This window comes from Callorhinchus milii, unplaced genomic scaffold (assembly GCF_018977255.1).
Source record: "Callorhinchus milii isolate IMCB2004 unplaced genomic scaffold, IMCB_Cmil_1.0 Scaffold2, whole genome shotgun sequence".
Taxonomy (NCBI): Eukaryota; Metazoa; Chordata; class Chondrichthyes; order Chimaeriformes; family Callorhinchidae; genus Callorhinchus; species Callorhinchus milii.
The window spans coordinates 64627550-64654593 of record NW_024704743.1 but is presented as its reverse complement, the minus strand read 5'-3'; the positions used below and the strand labels follow the sequence as shown (position 1 = coordinate 64654593).

Sequence of the window (27044 nt, the reverse complement as noted above, 5' to 3'; positions counted from 1 at the left end):
TGTTCTTGTCTGAATTGCAAGTTAAAAATGTCACCCGGTTTTTATGCTGAACATAATCTAAAGATGGGAATAAGCGCTATATTTGTGCTAATTGCATACGCCAGTGCAAAACAGTATTGTTAGGATAAGAACAGATCAAAAATGGTCAAAGTTGCTGCTTTTAATATTATGTCAAAAATAGCACAATATCCCTGTGAAGGAGAATAACTATTCTTCTTTTCTTTATTTACACATCCACCTGTTCCACATCCAGCTACTGGAGAATTGTGTGAGGTGTTCCATCTCCAGAGAGGAATAAACTAGCAGAACATGTTTAATTCTCCTTGATAGACTGTTGCTGGTGGCAGTTATCGACTTGGCAATGCCTCACCTATTCAGCTGAAGCAGATTGGATGGGGGCCATATGGAATTCACAGAGAGTAAAGTCAAAAGACGAATGCAAACAAAGCTATCACACTCTGAGAAACCATGATAAACACAACACTTTTAAAGCAATTTCTACTCTATGATAATAATATTGCTGTTGCATAATAATAATGTTGCATTTCTATATCACAAGGGAGAGGTAGCAGGTTGCAAATTAGCTTCCACATTTGTTCCCAAAATAGACGGTCACTCCACTTTATAGTATATCCTATGAAGCACTTTCAGATGTCCTCCTGATGTGAAACACGCTATGCTAAACATAAGGATTTTTATCCTGGTATTTGATATAGTGAGTTATCACCTCTTCGAAATATTTCAAAGCACTTCACATGATTTCACTGTAAAGTAGTGACTGTGTATTTGTTGGCAAACATGGCAGCCAACTTAGCAGCAGGGCAGCAATATACCACAAACAGTTATGAAGTGAATGACTACATTTATCTGGGGGTTGTTGGCGAGGACACTGGATTAAACTCCCTTCTCTTTTTGAATCGTGGGATTAAATTGTTAACAACCTCCTGAATAGGGTGTTGGGACTTCAAGCTATCAAAAGGATAGCATCTCTGACAATACAGTACTCCTCTGGAATGCCAACCTAGACTATGAATTCAAATTCCTGAAATGCGCTTGAACTCACAAACTAAGAAGCTACTAACTGAGCCAGTCTATCCCCTCATTTGGCCCCTCATTTGATCAACACAAGGAGGACCTATCTGAAGTGAGCCCATCTGAATATGAAAAACAATGGAGACTTAGTTGAAGAAGCAGAAGACCGCAGGAAACCTTTCCACTCAAATTGCACCGAGAATGCTGAAGAGAATGTTAAAAGCAACTGATTAAACTATTGTAGTAGTGTGCAGTCCTGTAGCTCAGTGGTTAGAGCACTGTCTCACAAGCGAGGTACCTCGGTCCGATTTCCGGCAGGGCAAAACCTTGGGAAAGTTTCCTTATTCCACCCACCTCTGTTTACCTAGGAGTAAGTAGGAACCTGGTTGTTGGTCGATTAGCGAATCGCTTTTCCAGGGGTAGTAATTCCTTAAAAAAAAGTAATAAATTGGTCACTCAATCCACGACAGTTTGTGGGACACTGCTGTGTGCAATTGGCTGCTGCATTTCGCCCACAAATATAAAGTCAATTCACTTTACAGTATATTCTATGAAGCGCTTTGAGATGTCTCGAAGTCATGATATGGTGCTATATCAAACGCAAGGATTATTATATTAGTAAAAGGTAAAATAACCTTTTAAAATGTTTTTTCTAGCCTCGACTATTGTGTCGTTTTCTGTCTGTAATATCTTGCCTGCGGTCATTTTTCTTGCAATTTTTTACAACCAGAATGTATTGAAATGATTCTTGTGGCGTGAGTAAGTGAGCATGACAGCTTTAGAACAAAACTGGTAATACTTAGGTCTTAGATTCACACAGCCCTTCAAGGGCAGACTATCAGAAGAGGAGTGAGTTCTGTGTTGCAGAGAACCCAAGGAAGAAAGTCTGTCAAGGAAAACTGCTATATGCTGAATAAAACCAAAGGGGTGATATTATTTTATGTTACAATCTATTCTTTTAAAAATATGACTGATTTTCACGCAATTTATTTTTGAGTTATATAGAAATACTGAAAAAGAGGACATTCTAGCTCATTATTATTTTTCCCTCAAGTATTTACCTAGTTCTATTTCTCAAACTAATCTGTGAAGTGCTTTGAGATGTCCTTCTGATGTGAAAGACGCTATAACAAATGCAAGGATGATTATTAATATTAAATATGGGAGTGAAAAATACAATATTTCATATCATATATATTGAATGCATTATTGAATCTGTTATGGAAGTTGTATTTTTAATCTATTGTTAAAGACTGGTCTTTTTATTTTTAGCAGAATTCCCCCCTTCCAGATTTTGGCCTGATGATCAAGTAAAATGCCTATTTTCAAAATGCAGTGGTGATATCTTGGATTCCTGCTTAGTGGTATAAACCTTTCACCCCATTATTTATATAATCAGGTTTTCTAGGATAATAAGATCAGGGTTAAAGAGACATGTATAGTTGTGAAATCATTTGATTAAAATAATCTTTGCATTTAACATAGCAACAACAATAACAAATTTACATTCATATAGTGCCTTTCATGTCGTGAGGCTGTCCCAAAGGGCTGGATAGTCCAGGGTTCGCATTTGATCACCTTATCAGGACATCTAAATGTCTCAAAGTGTTTCACTGGATTTATTGTAGATTACAGTGTTAATTTGGTCGACAAATGCGGCAGCCAATTTGCACACAACAGTGTCACACAAACAGACATGATGGGAATGACCAATTTTATCTGGGAGATTGTTGCCTAGGACACCAGAAGAAATCTCCTTTTGAATAATGCCATGAGACCTTGGTTTAACATCTCAACTAAAGAACAGCATCTCTGATAATGCAGAATTCCCCAGCACTGCATCGGGGTCGCAACTAGACTGTAAATTTAGTGAGTCTTGACATGGGTCTTGAACCCACAAACTTTAGACTCAGAGGAAAGAATGCTACCAACAGCCAGGCTGACACCCATATTGAGGATATTGAAGTGATCAAAACAGCGATGACGGTTATTCAAATCTTGAACATCAATCAGATTTTTCCCATTACATTTTTAGCAATTCTCTTAGCAATTTTATTCACAAACTCAAAGTGTATTTGTAGACAAATGTGGCAGCCAATTGGCAGACAGCAGTGACCCAACGCAGCTGTGCAGTGAATTACCAAATTCATATCGAGGATTGTTGGCCAGGGCACCAGGAGAAATTCCCTTCTCTTTTGCAATTGAATGGTGAAAACGTTAATGCTCACCTGAAGAGTCAGGCAGGAAACTTGGGGTAACATATTATCCGAAAGACGGCTCTTCTAACAAAGTAGCACTCCCTAAGTACTTCATTGAAATATTTGCCTGGATCAGTAGTGGCCAATCTTTTTGGTCAGCCTACAAAATAAATTTCCTGTAGCTCAGTGGTTAGAGCACTCGCTTTGCAAGTGAGAGAGCTGGGTTCTATTCCTGGTAGGAAGAAATGTTGGGCAAGTTTCCTTACTCCACATGCCTCTGTTTATCTAGCAGTGAGTAGGAACTCGGTTGTTGGCCCATTGGCGGATCGCTTTTCTGGGGATAATAATCCTTCAAAAAAATAATAATTTGGTCACTCAATCCCCGACTGTTTGTGGGACACTGCTGTGTGCAATTGGCTGCTGAGAGCAATTGGTTGCTATGTTTCGCCCACAAATATACAGTCAGTTCACTTTAAAGTATATTCTGTGAAGCGCTTTGAGACATCTAGAATAATAATAATAATAATCCTTGCATTTGATATAGCGCTTTCACGTCGGGAGGACGTCCCAAAGCGCTTCACAGAACACACTGTAAAGTGAATTGACTGAAAATTTGTGGGCGAACGCGGCAGCCAATTGCGCACAGCAGTCGTAGATTAAAAATGACCAATTTTATTATTGTTTTTGGTTTTGGAGGGATTATTATTAGGCGTGTGGAGTAAGGAAACTTGCCCAAGGTTTCGCCCTGCCTGGAATTGAACTCAGGTCTCTCGCTTGCAAAGCGAGTGCTCTAATCACTGAGCTACAGGACTCCAGAAGAAGTGATAAGGGGCTTTATCAAATGCAAGGATTATTATTATTATTCTTGATTGAATATTTCTTGATTTATGTCATAAATCAAGAAATATTCAATCAAGAAAAACCTGGAAGCACTACCGACCGAAGATGGATTTAACTAGATTAGTGTGAATGTTGGCGGGTGGGGCACCTTGGTAGCCCCATGAGCTGGTACTAACCTAGACTGTGAACTCAGAGACTCACTATGGGATTTGACCTCAGAACCTTCTGATCTAGAAGCAAGAGTGTTACAGTCGAGACTACAATATGTAGTATGATGGATTATTTTCTGGTTGTTGAGAATTTACCAACTTTGGTGCTATGTGATTACATTACAATGTATGTATTTCTCTGAGATGCATTTTGTGCTAGATTATCTTTCTTCACCACCAACCATTTTTCTCTCCAACCTTTTTTTCCCTGCCTTTTGAAGAACACAACGTAAGCACTGTATCCTAAATTAAATATGGGAGTGAAAAATGCAATGTTTCATATCATATAACAAGTTATTGAATGCATTATTGAATCCTTTATGGAAGTTGTATTTTTCATCTATTTGTAAAGACTGAGCAGAATTCCGCAGCAAAAAATGAAATTCTTGCTTAGCTCACCTGACCTCTTTTGTGAATAGCACCAAGCGATCAAGGCACTAGGATTATGTTTGAGAATATTTGCTTTTTATCATATTGCCTTATTTATCTGGTTGTAGTAATAAAGTTATGAGCCTCGGTTTTAGACCAGAGACATGATTTCCCAACCTGGCAGTGAAGTTTAACCTGTTCAGACCACCCAGCCACAAGTGGTTGTTTTAGTGATGAGGGAGTCAGTGACCTTGGGTACTGTGTATTCACCATGTGGATCTTTCTCTAATAGCATAAACAATCTGAAAATGGAGAAGCCCTTATGGTTAATGCATCATCAGATTCACTGACAGTCACCACAACTCCATGCATGGACAATTTAATCATCCAAAAACCCCAGGGAAACCTTGGTATCATAAAACGGTTGCTGTCTTTATAACTCTTTCTCCACACCTTTGTAGAAATGGATCTACAATCTGCTAGCCTCCAGGGTCAAGGAATCCATCCCATGTAATTGGGCATTCATTCAACACTAAAGTATTCACCCCTTTGTGACTAGAGTGTGCCCATTAATTAATGCCTGCGGTCACTTCCATAGCTGCAGGCACAGCAGCTGAAACTATTGATAATCCTTTGACATTGGCTTTCTGCATTGCATGAATCTCCTTGTACATATGAACTTTTGAATGCACTGCTACTCTGCTGAGGGCAGATGTGGCTACTGGGTTTATAGAACTGCACTCAATTAATATGCACTCGCAACCAAAATTATTTCTGCCATAAAAACATTCATGAAATATTTTTAGCATGTTTTATTTTAATAAGTATACACACTGCACCACAGAGTATTGGAGAAATGTTTTATATGCTTATTAAGGTAACTGGGTTTAAGATGCTGCCCTTTTCTCTTCAGAACTTGATTTTCAATCCAACATAAATGCTCTCCTTATTTGAGTGCTGCTTTAGTAGAACTATAATATGTAAAAATAATCACCATGTTTAGCTGTGAAAAATAAACAGCAGGCACAGGGAAATAAAGCATTGGCTATTGCCCCATCTGTTGGTTTATTTCAGGGTGTGCCATACAATGTCGCTTCTGGTTAGAGAAAGCCTGAAATGTGCTTTACAGATAGGCTTTTTATGGCCCGTTTGTACATAATTTTAAATTGCTTCCCACAGTAGAACAATTAGGAAATAGCTTTTATTTCACTGGATTATCAGTATGGTTGGGGTCTAATGACAGAATCCTGCATATGTGCAAATAAATACGTGCACAGACTGTTGCTAATTGGGGTAGAACTCTGGGTAAGCACTCGAGCACTCTTAATAATATTCGAGCATGATAATAATATTATCATGGATCACCCAGAAACCTGCTAGGCTTCCTTTTTGAACAGACTGAATTAGTACAGAAACAAAGAAAGCTAGGAGCATGAGTTGGTTATTCAGCCTATCAAGTCTGATCCACCATTATGTCCATGGCATCTTTTTTAGTTGGTTGTCTTTTCTTCATACCCCTTAATATCCTTCATACCGCTTACTTATTATTATCAATAATAATTATGTGGAGTCCTGTAGCTCAGTGGTTAGAACACTCGCTTTGCAAGTGAGAGACCTGGGTTCAATTCCAGGCAGGGCGAAACCTTGGGCAAGTTTCCTTACTCCACACAGAGCTTAATAATAATACCTCCAAAACCAAAAACAATAATAAATTGATCATTTTCAATCCACGACTGTTTGTGGGACATTGCTGTGCGCAATTGGCTGCCACGTTCGCCCACAAATATACAGTCAATTCACTTTACAGTGTGTTCTGTGAAGCGCTTTGGGACGTCTTCCCGACGTGAAAAGCGCTATATCAAATGCAAGGATTATTATTATTATTTGTATTACTTATTATTATTATCAATAATAAACTTTACATTTGATATAGCGCTTCTCATGTCTTCTAGACATCTCAAAGCGCTTCACAGAATATACTGTAATGTGAATTGACCGTATATTTGTGGGTGAAACGCGGCAGCCAATTGCACACAACAATGTCCAACAAAAAGATCGTGGATTGAAGTGACTCATTTTATGATTTTTTTTTCTGGACTGCGCTTAGTTTTAATTTTAAAGTTTTGTTCTCTTGTCTGTTGGATTCCTCAGCTAAAGAGTCATTCATTATTTAGCTTATCAGTACCCTTCACTTAGTTTGAACGTGCATCATCTGTATTTAGCCTGCAATGTTGGGAAGTGCTTTTCTACAGATTTCCGGTGAGATAGCCAAATATAAATAGCAATATAATAATTATAAGTTATAGTTATAATTACAGATTACAAATAGCAATTATGAATCACAAACTTGATTCTTCCTGAGTTATTTGCTCTGGTTTGGCACAATTTTTGCACTAAATTGATGTGAAAAGCACAGTATAAATAGGAGAACATCTTGCATTTATTTTGTGCCTTTCACGTAGAATAGCATCTCAGAGAGCCAGACATTCATCGGCTGAACAGAGCCAATTTGAAACTTAAATTTGAACAATCTACTTTAAGTCTCTCATGTGCTTTGCATCACATTATTTTGCTGCTTTCTGTGTGTGCTTGGCCACAAAATCATCTAAGCAACAAACGACTCCATCTTGCTGTTCGGGAAAGACTTTGGCTTCTAAGAATAAGATATTTTCTCTCAGTGTAACAATCTCTATCAAAATAGGAAGATAATCTGCAAATAACTGCTTGACTTTACCTTTGAGTTCCTCTGGTTTGCTCAGCACAGACTGGCATTCCAGGAGTGACTCTTTCCTTGATCTGTGTGAACGCTTGAGACTGGCAGCAGCACCTAGAGCTCTGGGGAAATATATTCCTTCACCAATGTGCACCACAGGCACAAGTGATGAACCATGCCGGGTCACATTTTGAACATGAGATGTAATAGGTGTGCTATACCATTTGTTAGTACACCCATCAATCTGCTGTTAAAAAAAACCTTAATTCTGCAGGAAGTACAAACACACTGGCAAAAGTGAATGCTGTTTTCATTCACGGGCCTTTGATATAGTGGTGTATTTACAGTCAATAAACTCCAGTCGTACAAGGATCATATGCTGCTCATCCCTATGTAGGGTCTGGAGTAATGAGGCCAAAGCTTTGAACTCACGTGTGTAAGTCTCACAATGGAATAAGAAACTATCTTAATCCTCAATTGGGGGATGCTCACAATTAGCAATTAGTGCTGTGAATGAAGCTCATAAGAGCATATATGACTGAGAAAGCAGGATAGCACCAGGCAAAGTACCTCCCTATTGGTGTCCTTACACACAGAAAGTCTCTGCTTTTTTTTCCCAATGAGACATCTGCTTGACCAAGTCCCAGATGATGTCCTTCTGCTCCATCTGTTCAGTCTCTGGAGTTTCTAACACAAAGTGTAACAGGCTGCAGGTGTCTGGAGCAGGATGTGCCTTCAGTGATTCTTTTGAAGACACTTCTTTCTTTCTCTGCCTCTCACTCTGTTTTTGTTTCAGTGAAGATATGCTCAGGCACAGTCTGCTTCCGGAGGAAATCAAAGCTGTGGCAGCAAAGATTCCAGTATAACACTGCTTCATCATCAAACACCACCTCAGGGTAGATTATGGTAAGATCTAAAGCACGCCTATTGCAGGAAATATGTCTGTGCTTTGCATATTCTCCAGAGAGACGCCCATCTGCTGGTGGTTATCTGCGATGAAACATTTTTTTTGAAAAACTTGAAACACGGAAACAAGTAAAAAATAAATTTGGAAAAATAACTGCCTATTAGTATTAGCAAAACTAAGAATCCTCAGTGCTCAACCATTTACAATATCAGGGAAAGTGAATAACGTGGAGTCCTGTAGCTCAGTGGTTAGCGTATTCGTCTCACAAGCGAGAGGACCCGGGTTCGATTCCTGGGTGGGGCAAAACCTTAGGCAAGTTTCCTTACTCCACACGCCTTTGTTTATCTAGCAGTAAGTAGGAACCCGGTTGTTAGTCAATTATCGGATCGCTTTCTGAGGATAATAAAACCCATAAAAAAAATTCTAAATAATAATAATTTGGTCAATCAATCCGCAAATGTTTGTGGGACACTGTCGTGCGCAATTGGCTGCCGCATTTTGCCCACAAAATACCAAGTCAATTCACTTTGCAGTATATTCTATGACGCGCTTTGAGATTCTTTGAAGACGTGATGAGACGCTATATCAAATGCAAGGATTATTATTATTGTTATTAGAAGTGGAAAATTGGGTGTGATGTGTGGTATTTCTTAATAGATTCAATAATAAGGAATCAATTTCAAGCAAATGGGTTTTCCTTTCATTAACCAGAAATACATCACACTGACCCACAAGACACTCCTGTGATCTCTTTCCAAACGGGATGTCCTGCAGGTCAATAGAAATTCTAACGGGATTCCTTATTTTAGAATCCCATTAAAAAAAGTGTGCATTGGACCTGATAATATAAACATGAAACAATAATAATCATAATAACTTGCATTTGATATAGCGCCATATCATGTCATTCAGACATCTTAAAGCACTTCCCAGGATACAGTAAAGTGGATCGACTGTGGGTGAAAGCATGGAATCAGAGGTAAAGATATGAGATACACAAGAGGAGCAAAGCACAATACTGCAGATGCAAAATAATATTTTGCCAAGTCCAAGCAAACACAATTTTCTTTTTGGCTCCCAAACCAAATACTCTGAGCTGTCATTAGAACTGAGGAGTGGGTCACAGCTTGACAATCCAAAGGCAGGAGAACACAGGCTTATTGCAAGTTATGGAACAAATAAAAGGAAAGTAATGAATTTGAGAAAATCGTAAGACAAAACTGCATGAAGTCATTCTATTCAACTCCACTTACATGGAACAGAGGCCAGATACGGAGAAACACCGAGGAGGAGCTAGACATCTAGAGAACGTGCACTGCTGTTGGTAATCTGCTGAGCAAGTTACCATGATCTTTAACTCCTGAGTGAACTGTCCAATTATAATAATAATAATAACCCTTGCATTTGATATAGCGCTTTTCACGTCGGGAGGACGTCCCAAAGCGCTTCACAGAACACACTGTAAAGTGAATTGACTGTATATTTGTGGGTGAACGCGGCAGCCAATTGCGCACAGCAATGTCCCACAAACAGTCGTAGATTGAAAATGACCAATTTATTATTGTTTTTGGTTTTGGAGGGATTATTATTAGGCTCTGTGTGGAGTAAGGAAACTTGCCCAAGGTTTCGCCCTGACCTGCCTGGAATTGAACTCAGGTCTCTCACTTGCAAAGCGAGTGCTCTAACCACTGAGCTTCAGGACTCCATGTGATGGCTGATGAACCATGTGTTAAGTGCAGATTGTGAATACTGAATCATTGAACAATAGGAATTTACTGCACCGAAGAAGCCATTTTGCCCATCGTGTCTTGCTGGCTCCCTCAAAGGCAATAATTTCAGTCCCACTTACAGGCCCTTTCCCCATATCTCTTTTTAAGATATTTCTTTAGTTACCTTGAAGGCCAATATGGATTTAGCCTCAACTACCAATGTCGGCAGGGAATTCCATATCCTAACTACTCTGTGGTTCAAACAATTTCTTCAAACTTCTCCATTTGCTCATTTACTAACTATGTTAAATTGATGCCCTCTAGTTACTGACTCACTGACCAACGGAAATAATTTCTCCCTACTGACTATCAAAACCCCTCATAATTCTAAAGGTCTCTATCAGGTCACCTCTCAACCTTCCTTGTTCCAGCAAATAAAGTCCTAGTTCCTCCAGGCTTTGCTCATAGACCAATCTACTTACCCTAGTATCATCCCTAGTAAATCTCTCAACACCCCTATCTCTTTGACACCTTTCCTAAAACACTGGTCACAATATTCTAACTGCGGTCCAGCTATTGATTTATGTAAGTTTAGCATTACTTCTTTGCTTTTATATGTTCATTAGCTTTTTTGAAGTTTTGTCACCTGCCTACCATTAACCCCAAGTACTGGCTCTACTACTCCTTTTAATATTTTACCACTCAGCATTTACTTGTTATCTTTATTCTTCCTCTCAAAATGTATAACCTTACATTTGTCTGCATTAAATTTCATTTGCCATTTCTCTGCCCAATCAACTAATCTGTATTTGTCCCCTGAAGTTGTTCACAATCTTTTTCATTTTTAGCTACACTCCAAAGAGCTGTAGAACAAAGGAAAAGATTGCAGTCCTGATTTTCCTCTCAGCCTTGCCATATAATGTTTGCGCTGTATGCTTTTTGAGAACAAATGATCGGTAAAGTTCTAATGACCAGATTTCTGGATCTAAACCAGAGAAAACACAATTTGTAATATGGAAAGGAAATAGATTTAGTTAACTGGATATGCATCTTACTACACCAAAGCGATCTGACAGAAAGGGTTTTGTACGTGCTAATGTTAGTGTGGCCCATGTTGGTTACCTGAAAAAAATATTATTTTCAATTTCCTGTTGGGATATAGTGCCACATTTTCAACTTCAATATCTTCACACTTTATAGAATGAAATATCAACTTCTCCAAAACAGGAACTCCGAAATGCAGGGATTCTTTTAGAAGTGACTACAAAGTATTGATTTTTTCTGGCAGAAAGGTATAAAATATGTAACAGGAATAATAAACGCCCAAATTCAGAAGGGATGGGGAGAATTTATAACTGCATCTAAAATAACATTGATACATGTTATTTTGTATCAATAACATTGGAGTCCTGTAGCTCAGTGGTTAGAGCACTCGCATTGCAAGCGAGAGACTTGGATTTGATTCCCGGCAGGGCGAAACCTTGCGCAAGTTTCCTTACTTTGCACGCCTGATAATAATCCTTCAAGAAAAAAAACAATAATAAATTGGTCACTTCAATCCACGACTGTTTGTGGGACACTGCTATGCGCAATTGGCTGCCGCGTTTCACCCACAAATATACAGTCAATTCACTTTACAGCATATTCTGTGAAGCGCTTTGAGACGTCTAGAAGATGTGAAAAGTGCTACATCAAATGCAAGGATTATTATTTTACATGTAAAATGATTATTGACTGATATAAAATAATTACAGTGGAACTAAAGGTCAAACTGGTTTTAATGGGTAGAATTTAGGGCCTATAACCTAATAGTTATTTGGTCCTGCAACGTAATGCAAATAGTAAAATACCTCTTTCTTTTTTCCAGCAACATTATTATCTTAAGTACATTTATAAGGTTGGGATCTAGAGTGGTTCAAATAACGCAGTTACCGTGTGCTTGTACAAAATATCTCGTTGCAATAACTCACTACAAAAGAGAATGAAGGCGAATGTCCATATTGCGATCATTCATTTCTATCACAGTGTAAAAAAATGTTTTCAACCTTTGTAAATGTTCCAAGAATGTTTTTATATTTGGAACATCTGTAAATGTTCTCCCTACTTACTGCTTCCGCCCCTAGCTGGAATGGTAGACCAGCTGGGTTGAAAGATTTGAGACGTCCTCCCGAAGGCGCTATATAAATATGAATTGACTCATAATTTACATTGCTGGCCATGTCTTCACTATGACCCTATCCTCTGGAACTTCCTGCCTCAATCCCTTTGCCTCAACCCCTCTGTATCTATCTTTAAATCCTACTTTGAGACCTAGCTCTTTGATGGCACCTGAACCCCCCACTCCCTTGGCCAGTGTTCAACCCCACCACTCTAAGACGCTATCCTATGAGAAGGATGCTAAATAAATGCAAGCTATTGTACTGTTTGATGGCCTATTTGTCTAGACAGTCAGGAAACTTTGAGTGGTGTTAATCTGTACATCTTGACAGTGGTACAAATAACATTGTACAATAACATAATTGTACAACTATTGCCAGTGAACTGGAATTATTTAATCCAATTGTTAGGAACAAACATATATTCAAATAACTGAAGAGTTCACAATAAAGAAGGGAAGCCCCTGGGGAGATTTCATTATTTAAGAGTTTGGATAAACTGAACCCTAATAATATGTTTAACATAGTCAAAAAAATTACAAGGGGCAACAGAGTCTAGGTTTGAAGAGGAGAGGATGAACAGAGAGTTCATATTTAATTACATTTCACAGATAGCAGTTACTATATTATGTGGAATAGATTACTTAGGAAGGAAGTGAAGGCAGATTATTCCATCATATTCATGAGAGAATTAGATAACTATTTAGTTAATATATGAATTGAGGGATAAGAGATAGATTAATGTATAATGACTTATTTATTTTTACTAAATGTTTTTCCTAATCCTGAAACATTTCTATGTTCTTAAAGTAACACTGCATTTACTATACTCTTCAATTGCATGTTGCAGATGCTCTGTAAATAATAATTGCAGTCAGTTTCACAAGGCCGGCAGAATAAAAGGCATTGTTCCAAAAAATGCTCAATCCTTTGTACCTACTAGACAGTGATCATGCTACCTGTGACAGAAGAATACAAATATGAAAAGGAGACACACAAGAAGGGGACAGTTAATAGGACTTATCAAGGACTTGTTTTCTTCACATTCAAATGGCTTGAATAAACTACAGGTATATTTTATGGATATGGAGAAGTGGATAAGTAGGGAGGTAATTCCAGAGATATATGCATTGGTCCAAACTTACAAGGACCCTCAGTGTCAATGTGGCTGTCAAACAAACAACCATTAATGGTGTTTTGTTTTTTGCCACAGGAGCATTTTCGAGCAACAGGAGAACATTGCACTTGTACTAATACAGCTAGATTAATTGTTTCAATCCACCTCGATCATTCCACCTAAATTCATTGTTCTGGAATGCTGGTAGGACCAGTCATTTGTCCAAGAGAGCAGAGAAACATCAGTGGAGACCATTTGTATTACCAATGTGATCTAACTTTAAGTGAGCCATACCAATGCATCCTTCACACATTGGCTGTATGTGTGTCCCAGGATCCTGCCTTTGATAGGCTAAAGTGGTTCTATTAGTAGATCCCAACTTTATGATTCTGCAATGTGTTCTATGTATAAGGTGACACTTACATGAGATTCTTACCTGTATAAGTCAGGAGTAGTTCGCCTTCTAAATAGTCCAAGCTGAGTAACTGTTCCATCTTCTTCTCAGGTTCAGAACTTACCTCACCTTCTGGTGACATTGCTGGTAAACCAACTTTGCTGGTATAGTTTACAGTTTTTTTGTTTTCTTCACATTGTTGAACTATTTCCTTCCTCGACCCTTATATCCTTGGAAATTATATTCTACCACAGAGATTGAAGCTGGTGACAAGTATTCTTTGCTTCCTGGCCATGATCTTGTCCATAACCATGTTCATGTCCTGCCCTCTGGACTTGGCTTTCCTCCTCCTTTTGTACACAGATGGTGTTCAGTGATGAGGTCTGGCTGATGTGTTATGTGGCTGACGGATAGAGGTCAAGGACTCATATCTTGTTTATTTAATTATTTGACTCTGACTGTATATGGTGATTGGCTGTGTGAACGTTATCCATAGGCATATAAATATTCAACATTAATAGCTCAGCAGTAAACTGGTAAAAGGTTGGTGGGAACATAGCTTTTCCCATACTTGCATATTGATCAATGGATAGTACTCTGAATGTCACCTTTATTGTTCTATCTGCAAAAGACTCTTCTATTGGAAAAGTCACTTCTTGCATTGTGATTGTATTACAAATTGGATCTCCATCGTTCTGAAAATGAGGTGTGAATCTGTCTGAGCTACATGCGTGTTTGCCTCTTCCTTGAAACAAAAAACTGAATCAACTCTTCATTTTAACTTCTATATTGAATGTTGTATATATATATGTTATAACACACAGTATAATTTGCAGTAGAGCAGTAATATACTGATGGGTTCACAAACATTTTATCAATGGCACCTGTTCTTTTTTGCTATTATTAAACTGTGTTGCAGCCCGGAAACACATTCTGATTTGTTTAGTTGGTATTTATTGGAGCAGTTTGTATGATATGAGATTGTTTACATTTGCAGTGAGTGTAATAGGAGATCCCTGTGGACATCTAACTTCTTTGATTGAATTAGAATACGTTATGTGCAGTGCACTTCTATCACGTGACTTCAACTCTAGGATTATTCCACAACATGATATAGATATCAAAAAGTAAATAATATGGCAGCAATCCTTCACAAGAGTACACTTCAGGAATAAATGCATCGGTTAAATCTCTTCTGCTTCAATCTTGAATGCTATAATTATTATTATTATTATCTTGTATGCTATAATAAAAATAATAATAATAGTAATAATCCTTGCATTTGATATAGCACTTTTCACGTCTTCTAGACGTCCCAACGTGCTTCACAGAATATACGGTAAAGTGAATTGACTGTATATTTGTAAGCGAATGCAACAGCGAATTGCGCACAGCAGTGTCCCACAAACAGTCGTGGATTGAAAATGATCAATTTATTATTGTTTTTTGTTTTGAAGGGATTATTATTAGGCGTGTGGAATAAGGAAACTTGCCCAAGGTTTCGCCCTGTCTGGAATTGAACTCAGGTCTCTCGCTTGCAAAGCGTGTGCTCTAACCACTGAGCTACAGGACTCCACATATTTATATATAGATATTGTATATCCATAATATTATATCTATAATATTGAAACCATTCCTGTTTTGTGCAATGTTTTTATCCTCCCATGCCAATTGCACTTTAACAAAATTCTACTTTAACATAAGTGATACAGAAGACACATCTGATGGTATTATTATTAGTAGTATAATATGTTCCATCATATTCTTGGTTTAAACAATGTACATTTGCAGTTGAGTTGGCAACCTTGATTTGAATATAATGTTTACAGCCCTAAGTCTTAATCATTGAACCTTCACAAAGCAGTGTTTATCCTAGATTATTCCACAGCTGAAATACTTCTGCAGTGCATGAATTAAATTAATGCTTACAAAATTAATAACTCATCAGTATAATTAAAATGTCCTATTGCACCTTCATTTTTTATATTATTCACTCCAAGCCAACCAGCAGATGGTTGGCTTGGTAGTAAATCTATTTCCACCCTTTTTGTTGCTATTTTACACCTCCAACAGTTAGAACTATACAGCACAGAAAGGGGCTATTTGATCCTTCATGTCTGTGTTGGTGTTAGCTCTCCCACTGGAGATATCTGCTCTAATCTTCCATGCCCTTACTATTTTGCCATTCCTTTCATATGGTTTTATTCTAATATTTATTCAATTCCCCTTCAAATACTCTAATAGTGTCTACTTCACTAAATATTGGTGGCCAACCTCTAAACGTGTTTTCTAACCTCACCCTTTTTTCTTCTAATACTAGTCTTCAGCTTCTATCCTTATGTTAGTAAAATGCCGATTAGTAGAAGTTGTCTTTTTTATTGACCTTATTATCAAAGATATTCACCATTTGTTAAAGATTTCTATTAGATTCCCACCTTTTAACCTTCTATGCACCAGCAAAAGCCCAGGCTCTATAACCTCTCATCGCTGGTATCAACGTACCCTCATCATGGCCATAATGTCCTTTCTACTCCAGCAGCTCAGTCAATGTCTTGTACAAATTCAACATTAACTCCTTTCTCTTGTATTCAATACTGTACTATATAAAATATAGAATTCCATTTTTTAAATTGCCTACATTTCTATGATTTTAATTGCCTGCCTACATTCACTCAATAATCTGGCCAGTGTTCAGCGATCTGTGCAGCTGCTGTGTTTACCTAGAAATACACAGCACTACGATCCAGTTTAATGTTATGGGTGCTACAGCAGAGTTTTGTTATAATACAGCATTTGGGAACCATATCATCCTAATCTGGTGTGGTGTCACTGTGTTGGTGTGTAGCCAGTTATCTTGCAACAGCTGCTTCCTGCGCTAAAAGAAAAAACTTCCAGGTCATCAGATTTGCCAATGACAGTTTGTCAACTGATAATCTACAATGCCTGTTCTGAATCTATTTCCTATTTGTACAAGTGCAACAAAGTAGGATGGAATAACGATGGTGACCTAATGATCTGGAAGTTGACCATTTTTGAGTGAAAGCCAGCCAGCATGCAGCAAGCGGGCTTGTTGTGTACACGCTCAGTGAATGGAGCTCACAGGGCAACCGTGTAATAACTGCACTCGTACTATAAACAAGTGCATTATAACAGGACTGTCCTGTAAATCAAACAACAACAACAAGATTTCATTTATAGAGCGTCAGGAGGACGTCCCAAGGTGCTGGACAGTTGGGTCAGGACCCGAGCAGGGGGGAAATGCTCAGGATGAGGGGAGGGAAGGGAGGGAGCGAGGAGGGGGTAGAGAGTCGAGAGGGGAGCTGAAGGCTCGGTCAAAGAGAAAGGTCTTGAGACCGGCCTTGAAGGAGGAAAGGGAGGAGGCGGCGAAGGCACTGGGGGATGGAGTTCCAGAGCCTCGGGGCTGAGAGGCTGAAGGCCCGGCCACCGATGGTAGGGCGGTTGGGGCGGGGGATATGGAGCAGACTGGAGCCAGAGGAACGAAGGGTACGGGCAGGTAGGTGGGGGATAGTAGGTCAGAGAGGTAGGAGGGAGCGAGGCCGTGAATGGCCTTGTAGGTGAGAATGAGGATCTTGAATTCGATCCTCTGGGGGATGGGGAGCCAGTGGAGGTGAGCGAGGGTGGGAGTGATGTGGTCCTGAAGCCTGGTGCGGGACAGTACACGAGCTGCAGAGTTCTGAATGACCTGCAGCTTGTGGAGGGAAGTGGCGGGAAGGCCGGCGAGGAGAGAGTTCCCATAGTCCAGCCTTAAGGTGATAAAGGCGTGGACCAGAGTTTCAGCAGTGTGAGGGGTGAGGTAGTGCCGTAGTCTGGCGATATTCCGGAGGTGATGGAAGGCGGTGCCAGTTGTGGCGCGGATATGAGGGAGAAAGGACAGCTCAGGGTCGACAGGAACGCCAAGGTTCCTGACTGGCTTTGAGAGGCTTTGAGAGGATTTGTATTATCTAGGAATATTACAAATAATTAATATTGTTGATCTCCTTGATAATTACTGACCGAGAACAAGGTAAAACACCCCTCCTCCAACTCTGAAGCTGGTATCCTGTTAAGCAATAGTCAAGCGTACACTGTGGTCAGCAACAACAAGGGTGGCTGCTAGAGATTTCAACACCACTAATGGCTGAAATCCTTTAGCTTGAGTCAGGTCCTACTATTCAACAAAGTTCAGGAGGACTCCACCCCAATAAATATAACCTGAGTTCATCACATTTTTAGAGAATTTTATCATGGGGACAACTTTTGCATGATCCCAAGGATACAATTCACATCAAACTAAATGTAGGAAAGGCAGCTTTCAAGTACAAGAACAATTTACATTTATATAGCACCTTTCATGATGGGGGGACATCTCAAAACTCTTTGCACAGCCGACTGGGAGCCCGAGCTAGGGAGAGGGGACTGAGAGTGAGCTGTGGGTTAAGGGAGTGACTGAAAGCACAGTCAAAAAGATAGGTATTAAGACCAGTCTCCTTTAAGCCACATTTATATTTTTAGAAGGCGCTTTATCTGTAAGAGCTAAGCTATTTGAAAAGTGAATAATGATCCCAGCAATGTACTGCATACTAATTACTTGCTTTATTAGATGTTTACTGCAGTTGAGCAAATAGCTATTCTGGTAAAAACTAACTAGTAATTTTCTTCACTTAGAAATATGTCACTTTTGTATCCTGAATTCTAATAGTCCAAGAGAACAATCAAGGTTTTGCTGCAGTAATTGCTCACCTCAGAGGCTGATTGATTCAGGATGTCCACTTATTCTTACATGTTCCTTTGTATTTGTAACTCAGCAGTTATAACTAGCTTCCTTGCAAAATACCCAAAAGCAGTGAGATACACTTTCAGAAATAGATCGATGGACATTGGAAGGTCTGATTTATACTTACCCATTCTGAATCGATCTTTCTCTATCTGAAGAATGCTGGGAGATGGTAAGATTTGAATGTTATTAGAAAGCTGGTCATGCAAATGACTCTCTAAAAGCATTGAAAAGCCTAAAGCTGGTCTACCTCGAGAACTTTTAAATGTAATTTTTTTAAAAGTTTACAATTTCAATGGAATCAACAGCAGTTAGCAGCTTGATTGATTCTGGACCCATTGGCACATATTTAATTGCTCAAACAACCTGCTGAGGTAATATCAGAAGCAGGAATTCAGAAACACCCTTAAAAACTCATATGTTCTTTTCTTTTAGTATCAATTTGGCGAAGATGAATTTGTTGGCTGACTTCACAACAGATCTGACCAATACTGTAATTCTATGATATTTTTAAAACTGCATTGTGGAACTAATCAATTTTTTGCAGACTTCCTCAATCAAACTTAAAATCTTCCAGTACAGTTTAAGTACATATGCAGGAATTATGCTTTTAAGGCACATACTCCACACTTTATAGCATTCTGCACCCAAAGAGCATTCATTCTCATTTCAAACCCTATTATGCTTTCTATAGCTTTTTAGCAAATCAATTTTTGCAATTCAGGAAAGTTGCAAGGATTAACTAACTTACTTTTAGTGCCTCTCATGTTACTTTGTACCATTTACTTCTCTACAGAAATATTCTAAAAATAATGGAGTCCCGTAGCATAGTGGTTGGCATGCTTGTCTCGCAAACGAGAGGATCTGGGTTTGATTCCTGGGTGACGTGAAACCTTAGCCAAGTTTCCTAACTCCACACACCTCTGTTTACCAAGCAGTAAATAGGAACCCGTTTGTTAGTTGATTGGCTGATTGCTCCAAAAATAAATTCAATTCATGACTATTCGTGGGACACTGTGTACGCAATTGGCTGCTGCACAAAATACAGTCAATTCTGTGAAGCATTTTGAGATGTCTCAATGACGTGATAACATGCTATATCAAATGCAAGGATTATTATTATTATTATTATTATTAATGTGATTGAATAATTAGCCAATTGTGAGTTTGCCTCAGTTCAGTTATTTTTACCATTGCCCACATTAGGGCCAGCAAGCAAAGGTTCAGTCACAATTTACAAACATGGAAAACGTGTGGGTTCACAAATTATGCAACTCAGACCAAGGACAGGTCACTGGAGAGCTTGAAGCTAGTTACTGTGTCTAAAATTTTGTAAATCAACCAAAATAAAAAACCCATAAATGACTTGTGACATTTCCTACAGCTGAAATAAGCTGCCCTAAGGTAAATGTCACATTGCATTGGGCTGTGAAGCTGAAAAACGTTTGAATATAGGTCCCTTACATGCTGCACCCCTATAAAAGACAAAAAACTTCAATTCCCTTGTCGGAAAAAAAGTATTGTATAATTTTAAAAAAGAACACATGAGATCTGTGGAACCTACTGGTGCAACAAATACTTTCTGAAAATCACACTCCTACAATTATTCTGTAAATCTGATTATTGTCCTTTGTAAACTCTTGCTCTCGGGTGTACCTTTCACACAGATGGCTTATGAGAGGTCACACAGAACAACACATTATTCCATGTAAATGCATTAAATAATAAATTAAAACATGGATAAATAATAGATGTCAGGCTCCTGCAACTTAATTGTGTGATTTGAGCTAAAGCACCGTCATGCCACATCATTTGAAGGCTACGTAATAAATAAAGTTAACAGCAGAAAGAACCCTCCTGGAGGCTCAATGGGCAAATGTATTGTAATCTCATCTATGATTCAGTCTATTTTACTATCTTGCATTTTACAGTGCAACTGATACATCCATAATTTGTATTCGTTATCAGTATTATGGAAATAATTTCTGCAAAATACAACTTACTATAATATATAATAATATTCTTTACATTTGATATAATACTTATCACATCATTGAGATGTCTCAAAGTACTTCAGACAATATACTGTAAACTGTTGTGACTGTGTATTTTGTGTGTGAATGCAGCAGCCAATTTGTGCACAGCAATGTCCTACAAATAGCCATGGAGCGTATGATAAATTATATTTGGGGATTGTTGGCCAGGAATCTGGGAAATACTCCTTTAGTGCTATGGAATCTTTAACAACCACCTGGACAGACAGTAGGACCTCAGTTTAACATCTCATTTGAGGGACGGTACTTTTGACAATGTAACTGACCCCCAGCACTGCACTGGAGTGTCAGTATAGACTATATGGATTGTGACTCAGAGGAGTGAGTGCTCCCAACTGAGCCAGGTTAATGCTATATTTCTCCTACCACATAGGTAAGGCAATTCTGTTTCATATACATTATGCAAAGGTATTTAATATATGTGAAAACAACCATAAATGCTTCAGTTGTCATTATAGTTTATAAATAACACTCTGAGTAAAGGTGAAAGGCTCTGAATCCAATAATTGTCAGATAGATTGCCTGGGATGGTTATGTTAGAACTCTGAAACTCTAGCACAGACTGAAGTAATAACAATTTCCATGGTATGTAAGAAATTAATAATCCTATTTGTTTTTCTTGAAGAATCTTTCTGTGCTGTGCTCTTCTTCTATCACTGACATTTTGATTTTTCTCAGCACCCAGTATTTTAACACACAGACATTAAGCAACAATTGAGATGGGTTACCAATAAGGCTGATAGAGGCCAGGCCACTAGAGTTGCTTAAGTTTAGAAATCACTTGCTGTTGTAATCAGAAGGATGAAATCAAATGGGCTGAAGGGTCTTATTCATCCAAATCAATAACACGTTGTGAGTATTTATTATTCTAAACTGAATGCATTTTTATTTTGTTTATAAAGTAAAAGGCAACCAATGGACTCTTGTTCTCTAGTTGACCAATCTACAGTCAATTCTCTTGAAACAATAAGCATGCTGTTTTGTTCCTGCATTTCCTCCATCCACTGTTGACATTGGTAGGAAACGTGGGACAGTCCATCTCATAGATACCATCAATTATCTGACTGTTTGATACAATTTCTCAGAAAACACACTTAAAAGATATAAGAAGTAAGTGTGAACAACAGTTAGTCTACTACAGAATACAATTTATATTTATATACTGCCTTTCCCATCAGGGCGCTATGTCAAAGTGCTTTGCTGCTGTGTGTGTGGTGGGGGGGGGGGGGGGGCAGGGGGCAGCTGAGCTGGGAGATGGTAGCTGAAGAGAGTGTGGAGGGGAAAGGTAATTTCAAAGAGGTAAGTCTCGAGGCAGGTTTTGAATGTGAGGAGGGAGGGAACAAGTGGGAGGCACTCCGAGATGGCGTTCCAGAGAGTGGGACTTCAAAGAGTGATACTCTGGATATTCCAATTCATTCTAGCATTGTTTCATCAACAAACCAGCTAGAATCATCCCATATATAACGGCTGTGTCTCAGTGTTATATGCAACAATTTCTGAGATTTTCTTTCTGGCAAGCGACCAGCTGGCTTGGAGAATTGGATGCGAAGGAATGGCAGACGGGAGCAGTCTGGTGAGTAAAGAGAAGTACTTAGGAGTGACGTTAATAAAGGAATTAGTAACAAATTTGTGGCATTCCTCAAGGTGTTCCAGATGAACTTCAACAAGACGGAGGCCCTTCTGCTTAGCTCCCTTCAGCGCCTCCTCAACTCAAGCGCTGACTGCATCACTGTTCATGGATGCACTCTCCACCTCATAGAGCCAGTAAAGAACCTTGATGTCCTGTTTGACCCTCAACTATCCTCTAAATCCCACATTTGTGCCATGACCCATTCTGCATTTCCCCCACCTTCACAACATTACCCGCCACTGCCTCTCCCCTCAGGCCGCTGAGGCCCTCATTTATACATTTGCCACATCCAGGCTTGACTATGCTGACTCCCTGCTTGCCGGACTTCCCAACTCTTCCCTCCACAAACTGCAGATTATTCAGAACTCTGCAGCTCGTTGTCTCTACTGTACCAAACTTTGTGAACTGATCACCCCATCCTCGCCCGGCTCACTGGCTTCCCACCTCTTAGTTTAAAATCCTCGCCCTCATCTTTAAAGTCCTCCATGGTCATGCTGCTCCCTACCTCTGTGATCTCTTAACACCATACCAACCTATCCGCTTCCTCAGTTTGGAGACCTGCTCCATGTCCCGCACCCTTCCTGCCTCACCCCCTCCCTTGTCTCCTTCAAGGTCCATCTCAAGACCTTCCGCTTTGACTGCGCTTTTAGCCACCACCCCTACCCTCCACCCCTCTTGATTCCAAACCCCAGCTCGGGTGCAAACCGTTGACTGTCCAGTGCCTTGGGATGTCTTTTCCGATGTGAAAGGCGCTATATAAATATAATTTGTTGTTCTAGTTGTTCCTTTTCTTAATAACAACCTAAAGAATCTTACAAATGTTGCCCCACACTGTGGTTCGAGGTATAATACAGAAGTGGTGAGGGTCTTTGTATAAGGCACTTACCATCTTTGCAAATGGGGCAGCACTGGTCTGGCTCATACACTGGATCCACACATTCAACTGGAGCACATTCTGCTACCGCACAGTGCACTTCACCATTGGACTCACAGCGACATTTCTCACAGGGAGAAACCTAAAAAACACAAAGAGCATTGAATTAGAGACAGGTTCATTTCACAGCAGCTACAGGATAGGATATATGAAACTCTAATAAGTTATATGATTTATGTGCTGTGTATAGGCTGAACTGATAAGCTGCAAGCAACAAAGTTTTATATTCATGGTTTATGTTACAAATGGATGGTAAAAGAAGTTAAATGAGGTGGATTTAATGATTTAATTGTGTTATGCAATATGCTTTATGACCTGGTTGCAGTGCAGGGATAGACAGTGGGAAGGCTTGCAGGATCTTCAACTTTCTATGGTGCGCTCACCTACAAACTGCAGTCACTACTCTTTATACTTTACAACAACAACAAAATTACCTTTATAGAACGCCTTTCACATCGGGAGGACATCCACTTTACACTGTGAAGCACTTTTAATGTCCTTCTGAGGTGAAAGGCACTTTATCAAATTAAGGGTATTATATGGGTTTAGAATATTGTGTTAATGCTTTGAGTGTTCTCTGAAAAAGTGAAAAGAAAAATGTGTAGTAATTAAAAAGTAGTGTGATAGCTTCTCCATGAAATCATGGGGTGATGAATTGTCATGTAACAGGTCATTCTGCCCAGCTGTTGTCTGGAGAAACTGAAAATATGGGCGCATAAATATATATTTCCCCATAAAAAGTGGATGTCAAAATACCTGTGTTAACAGTGGCTGAAAACAAATATAGAATCATAATAACAATCCGTGCATTTTATATAACGCCTTTCACACCTTCTAGACATCTCAAAGCACTTCACAGAATATACTGTAAAGTGAATAGGCTGTATATTTGTGGGTAAAACGCAGCAGCCAATTGTGCACAGAGATGTCTCACAAATAGTTGTGGATTGAGTGACCAAATTATTATTTTATTATTTCTTTTCTTGAGGGATTATTATCAGGCATTTGGAGTAAGGAAACTTGCCCAAGGTTTTGCCCTGCCGAGAATCAAACCCAAGTCTCTCGCTTGTGAGGCCAGTGCTCTAACCACTGAGTTCCAGGACTTCACAGGGGACATAGGAGATTATGTGAGTGAATACAAAGGAAAGAATGTACAGGACAAGAAAAATAGCATCTGGCCATCAATCCACATCTTTTCCGTATCACACAAAACCCTATTATGAACTTCTACCCACCCACTATCTCCAGGGGAAAAATGTTAATTATAGCTCATCCCGGACTTGATATCCTATCAGACATCAAGTCCTGGATGAGCTCTAACTTTCCCCAGTTCAATGTTGGCAAGACAGTAGCTCACCTGCTTGACTCCCATCAACAGCTTCTCGCCTCAGGTGCTGACAGCTTGAATCTACATGGATGCACACTTCACCTCATGGAGTCTGTGTAGAACCTTGGTATCTTACTTGTCTCCAAATCATCCTTTAAACCTCACATCCATGCCCTGACCCCCTCAGCTTTCCTCCACCTTCATTATATATGCCCGTCCCCACCACTACCTCTCGCCTCAGGCAGCCGAGACCCTCATCCATGGATTTATCATGCCCAGATTTGATTACACCAATGTTCTACTCATCTGACTACCCAGCTCTTTCCTACACAACTATGCAGAACTCTGCTGCCCAAGTCTTTTCCAGTATCAGGCTTCATTCCAGTATCAGGCTCTCCCAGCTTCATTGGCTCCCCATCCCCCATCAGACTGAGAATCTTTGTTCTTATCTTTAAATCCATCCATGGTCTTGCCACACTCTATCTCCGCGGCCTCATCAAACCCTACAAAACTGGCCATTGTCTTCGCTCAGTGGGACATTGGCCTGCTTCATGTCCTCCACTCTTTCTATCCCATCATTGTCGGGCAGGTTTACAGCCACTGTGTTCCCACTCTCTGGAACTCCATTCCAGAGTTCTTTTGACTTGCTCCCTCACTTCGCTTAAGGTCCATCTCATGACCTACCTAGTTGAACACTTACGATAACCTAGATTTATACTACAATCTTGCTTTCAGTCATCTTTCCCTTCCCCACCTGCCTCAGCTCCCACCCACAGCTAGGGTGTCAAGCCATTATTGTTAAATGCCTGGGGACATCTTCCTGACATGAAAGGTGCTATATAAATATAAGTTTGTATGTACTGTATTGAATCCTGGCCTAGCTCCCAACACAAATGTATTTTTCCCCTACGTTTCCAGAGAGTTAACTTTTTTCTTGAGCCTCTCCTCAAACATTGGAACTATAAGTTCCGGAATCATCCTTGTCACTTATCTCTAACCTGCTCCAGTTCTTAATATCATAATAATAATAATAATCCTTGATATAGTGCTTTTCACCTCTTCTAGATGTCTCAAAGCTCTTCACAGAATAGACTGTAAAGACTGTAAAGACTGTATATTTGTGGGCGGAATGCAGCAGCCGATTGCGCACAGCAGTGTCCCACAAACAGTCCCGGATTGAAATGACTAATTTATTATTGTTTTTTTTGAGGGATTATTATCAGGCGTGTGGAGTAAGGAAACTTGCCCAAGGTTTCACTCTGCCAGGAATCGAATCCAGGTCTCTCGCTTGTAGAGTAAGTGCTCTAACCACTGAGCTACAAAACTCCACTGTAATGTATTTTTGAACACAGGATGGTTGGCAATACACTTAATATTCCAAATTTGGAGTGATTACCATGTGTCAGCCTGGCTCACCTCTGGCAGCACTGTCACCTCTGAGTCAAAAAATTGTGGTTTGTGCCCCACCTTGAGACTTTGAACTCATATAGTCTAGGTTGTGACGTTCCAATGAAATGCTGGGGGTGCGTGATAGACTTTGATGTCCACCTGAACTGAGATCCCATCTGTGTGTTCAGGTGGACATCAAAAATTCCATACTACTCAGAAAGAGAATGGAGTTTGCCCTATTGTCCTGGCACAATTTAGCTGCCAAGTTCGCCAACAAAACACAGTCACTACACTTTGCAGTATATTCTGTGAAGCGCTTTCTTTGAAATGAACTCCTGACATGAAAGGTGATAGGTTAAATGCAAGGATTATTATTATTATCATTAATAATGAGTGTGTAATTCTCCCAATCGTCATATTAATCACCTGATTTATACTACAAGTAAATGTTATAATAAATATTTGTCTTCAGGACATTTTTTCCTCTAAGACATATTATGCACATTCGGGGTAGAGATCAGACCTAAGAAATTCTGGCTGGTAAATCGCTTCCCAGACAGTACCTTCTACATTTGTTATCACCTCTACTTCCTACTTCTGAGCTAGTCTTCAATCCAATCAGCTGTTTGTCCATTAATTTCTTGAACTTTTCCAGTCTTGACATGAGTTTCACATGAACAATTTCATTGAATCCTTTCCAAAATCTAAATTATACCCTCTATATAGCCCTCATCCACTTGTTCCTTCTCCAATGAGAATTGCAGTAGATTTCTAAGGGATGAATATTGCTTCTAAATTCATGTTGACTGTTCCTTATGGTTTCTGAACTCTTTAGAGGAGCAGTGATAGAATTCTGTGTAATCCTCAAGTGCTTTCCCTGCTACAAAAGTTAGATTAAGTGGTTTGTAATTTCCAGCTACAATTCTCACTCGTTTTCAAATAAAGGAATGACAGAAAAACCAATTTACCTAGCATTTATAGTGGGGAAGAATACTCGAGAGTTTCATACAGGAAATTATCAATGCTCATCTGAAGAGTGGGGAGGCTATAAGGTACAGTCAGGATGGATTTAGAAGCAATCTTCACCTTAGTACCATGAGAGAAGAGCTGTTCTGTGCATAAGGTCTGGAAACAGCAGGAAGAAATTCATAAAATAATAACATTTTTTACATTTCATATTGTATCTTTCACATCAGGATGTCTTATTGTTCTTCTATGAATTTATAATGATCATAATCCTTAATTTAATATAGTGCCTTTCAATCAGGAGGATGTCTTAAAACATATTGAAA

The 27044-nt window shown here is 39.3% G+C and overlaps 1 protein-coding gene across 1 annotated transcript in view; it reads right to left on the bottom strand.

Annotated features, from left to right (window-relative positions):
- The window catches only part of LOC103181188 (brorin), a 57109-nt gene that overhangs the window by 13967 nt on the left and 16098 nt on the right, over positions 1-27044 (bottom strand). Inside the window, exon 3 of the mRNA XM_007897466.2 lies at positions 22989-23118. Within this exon, the coding sequence (XP_007895657.1) occupies positions 22989-23118 (130 nt within the window). The remainder of the gene's footprint in view (positions 1-22988; positions 23119-27044) is intronic.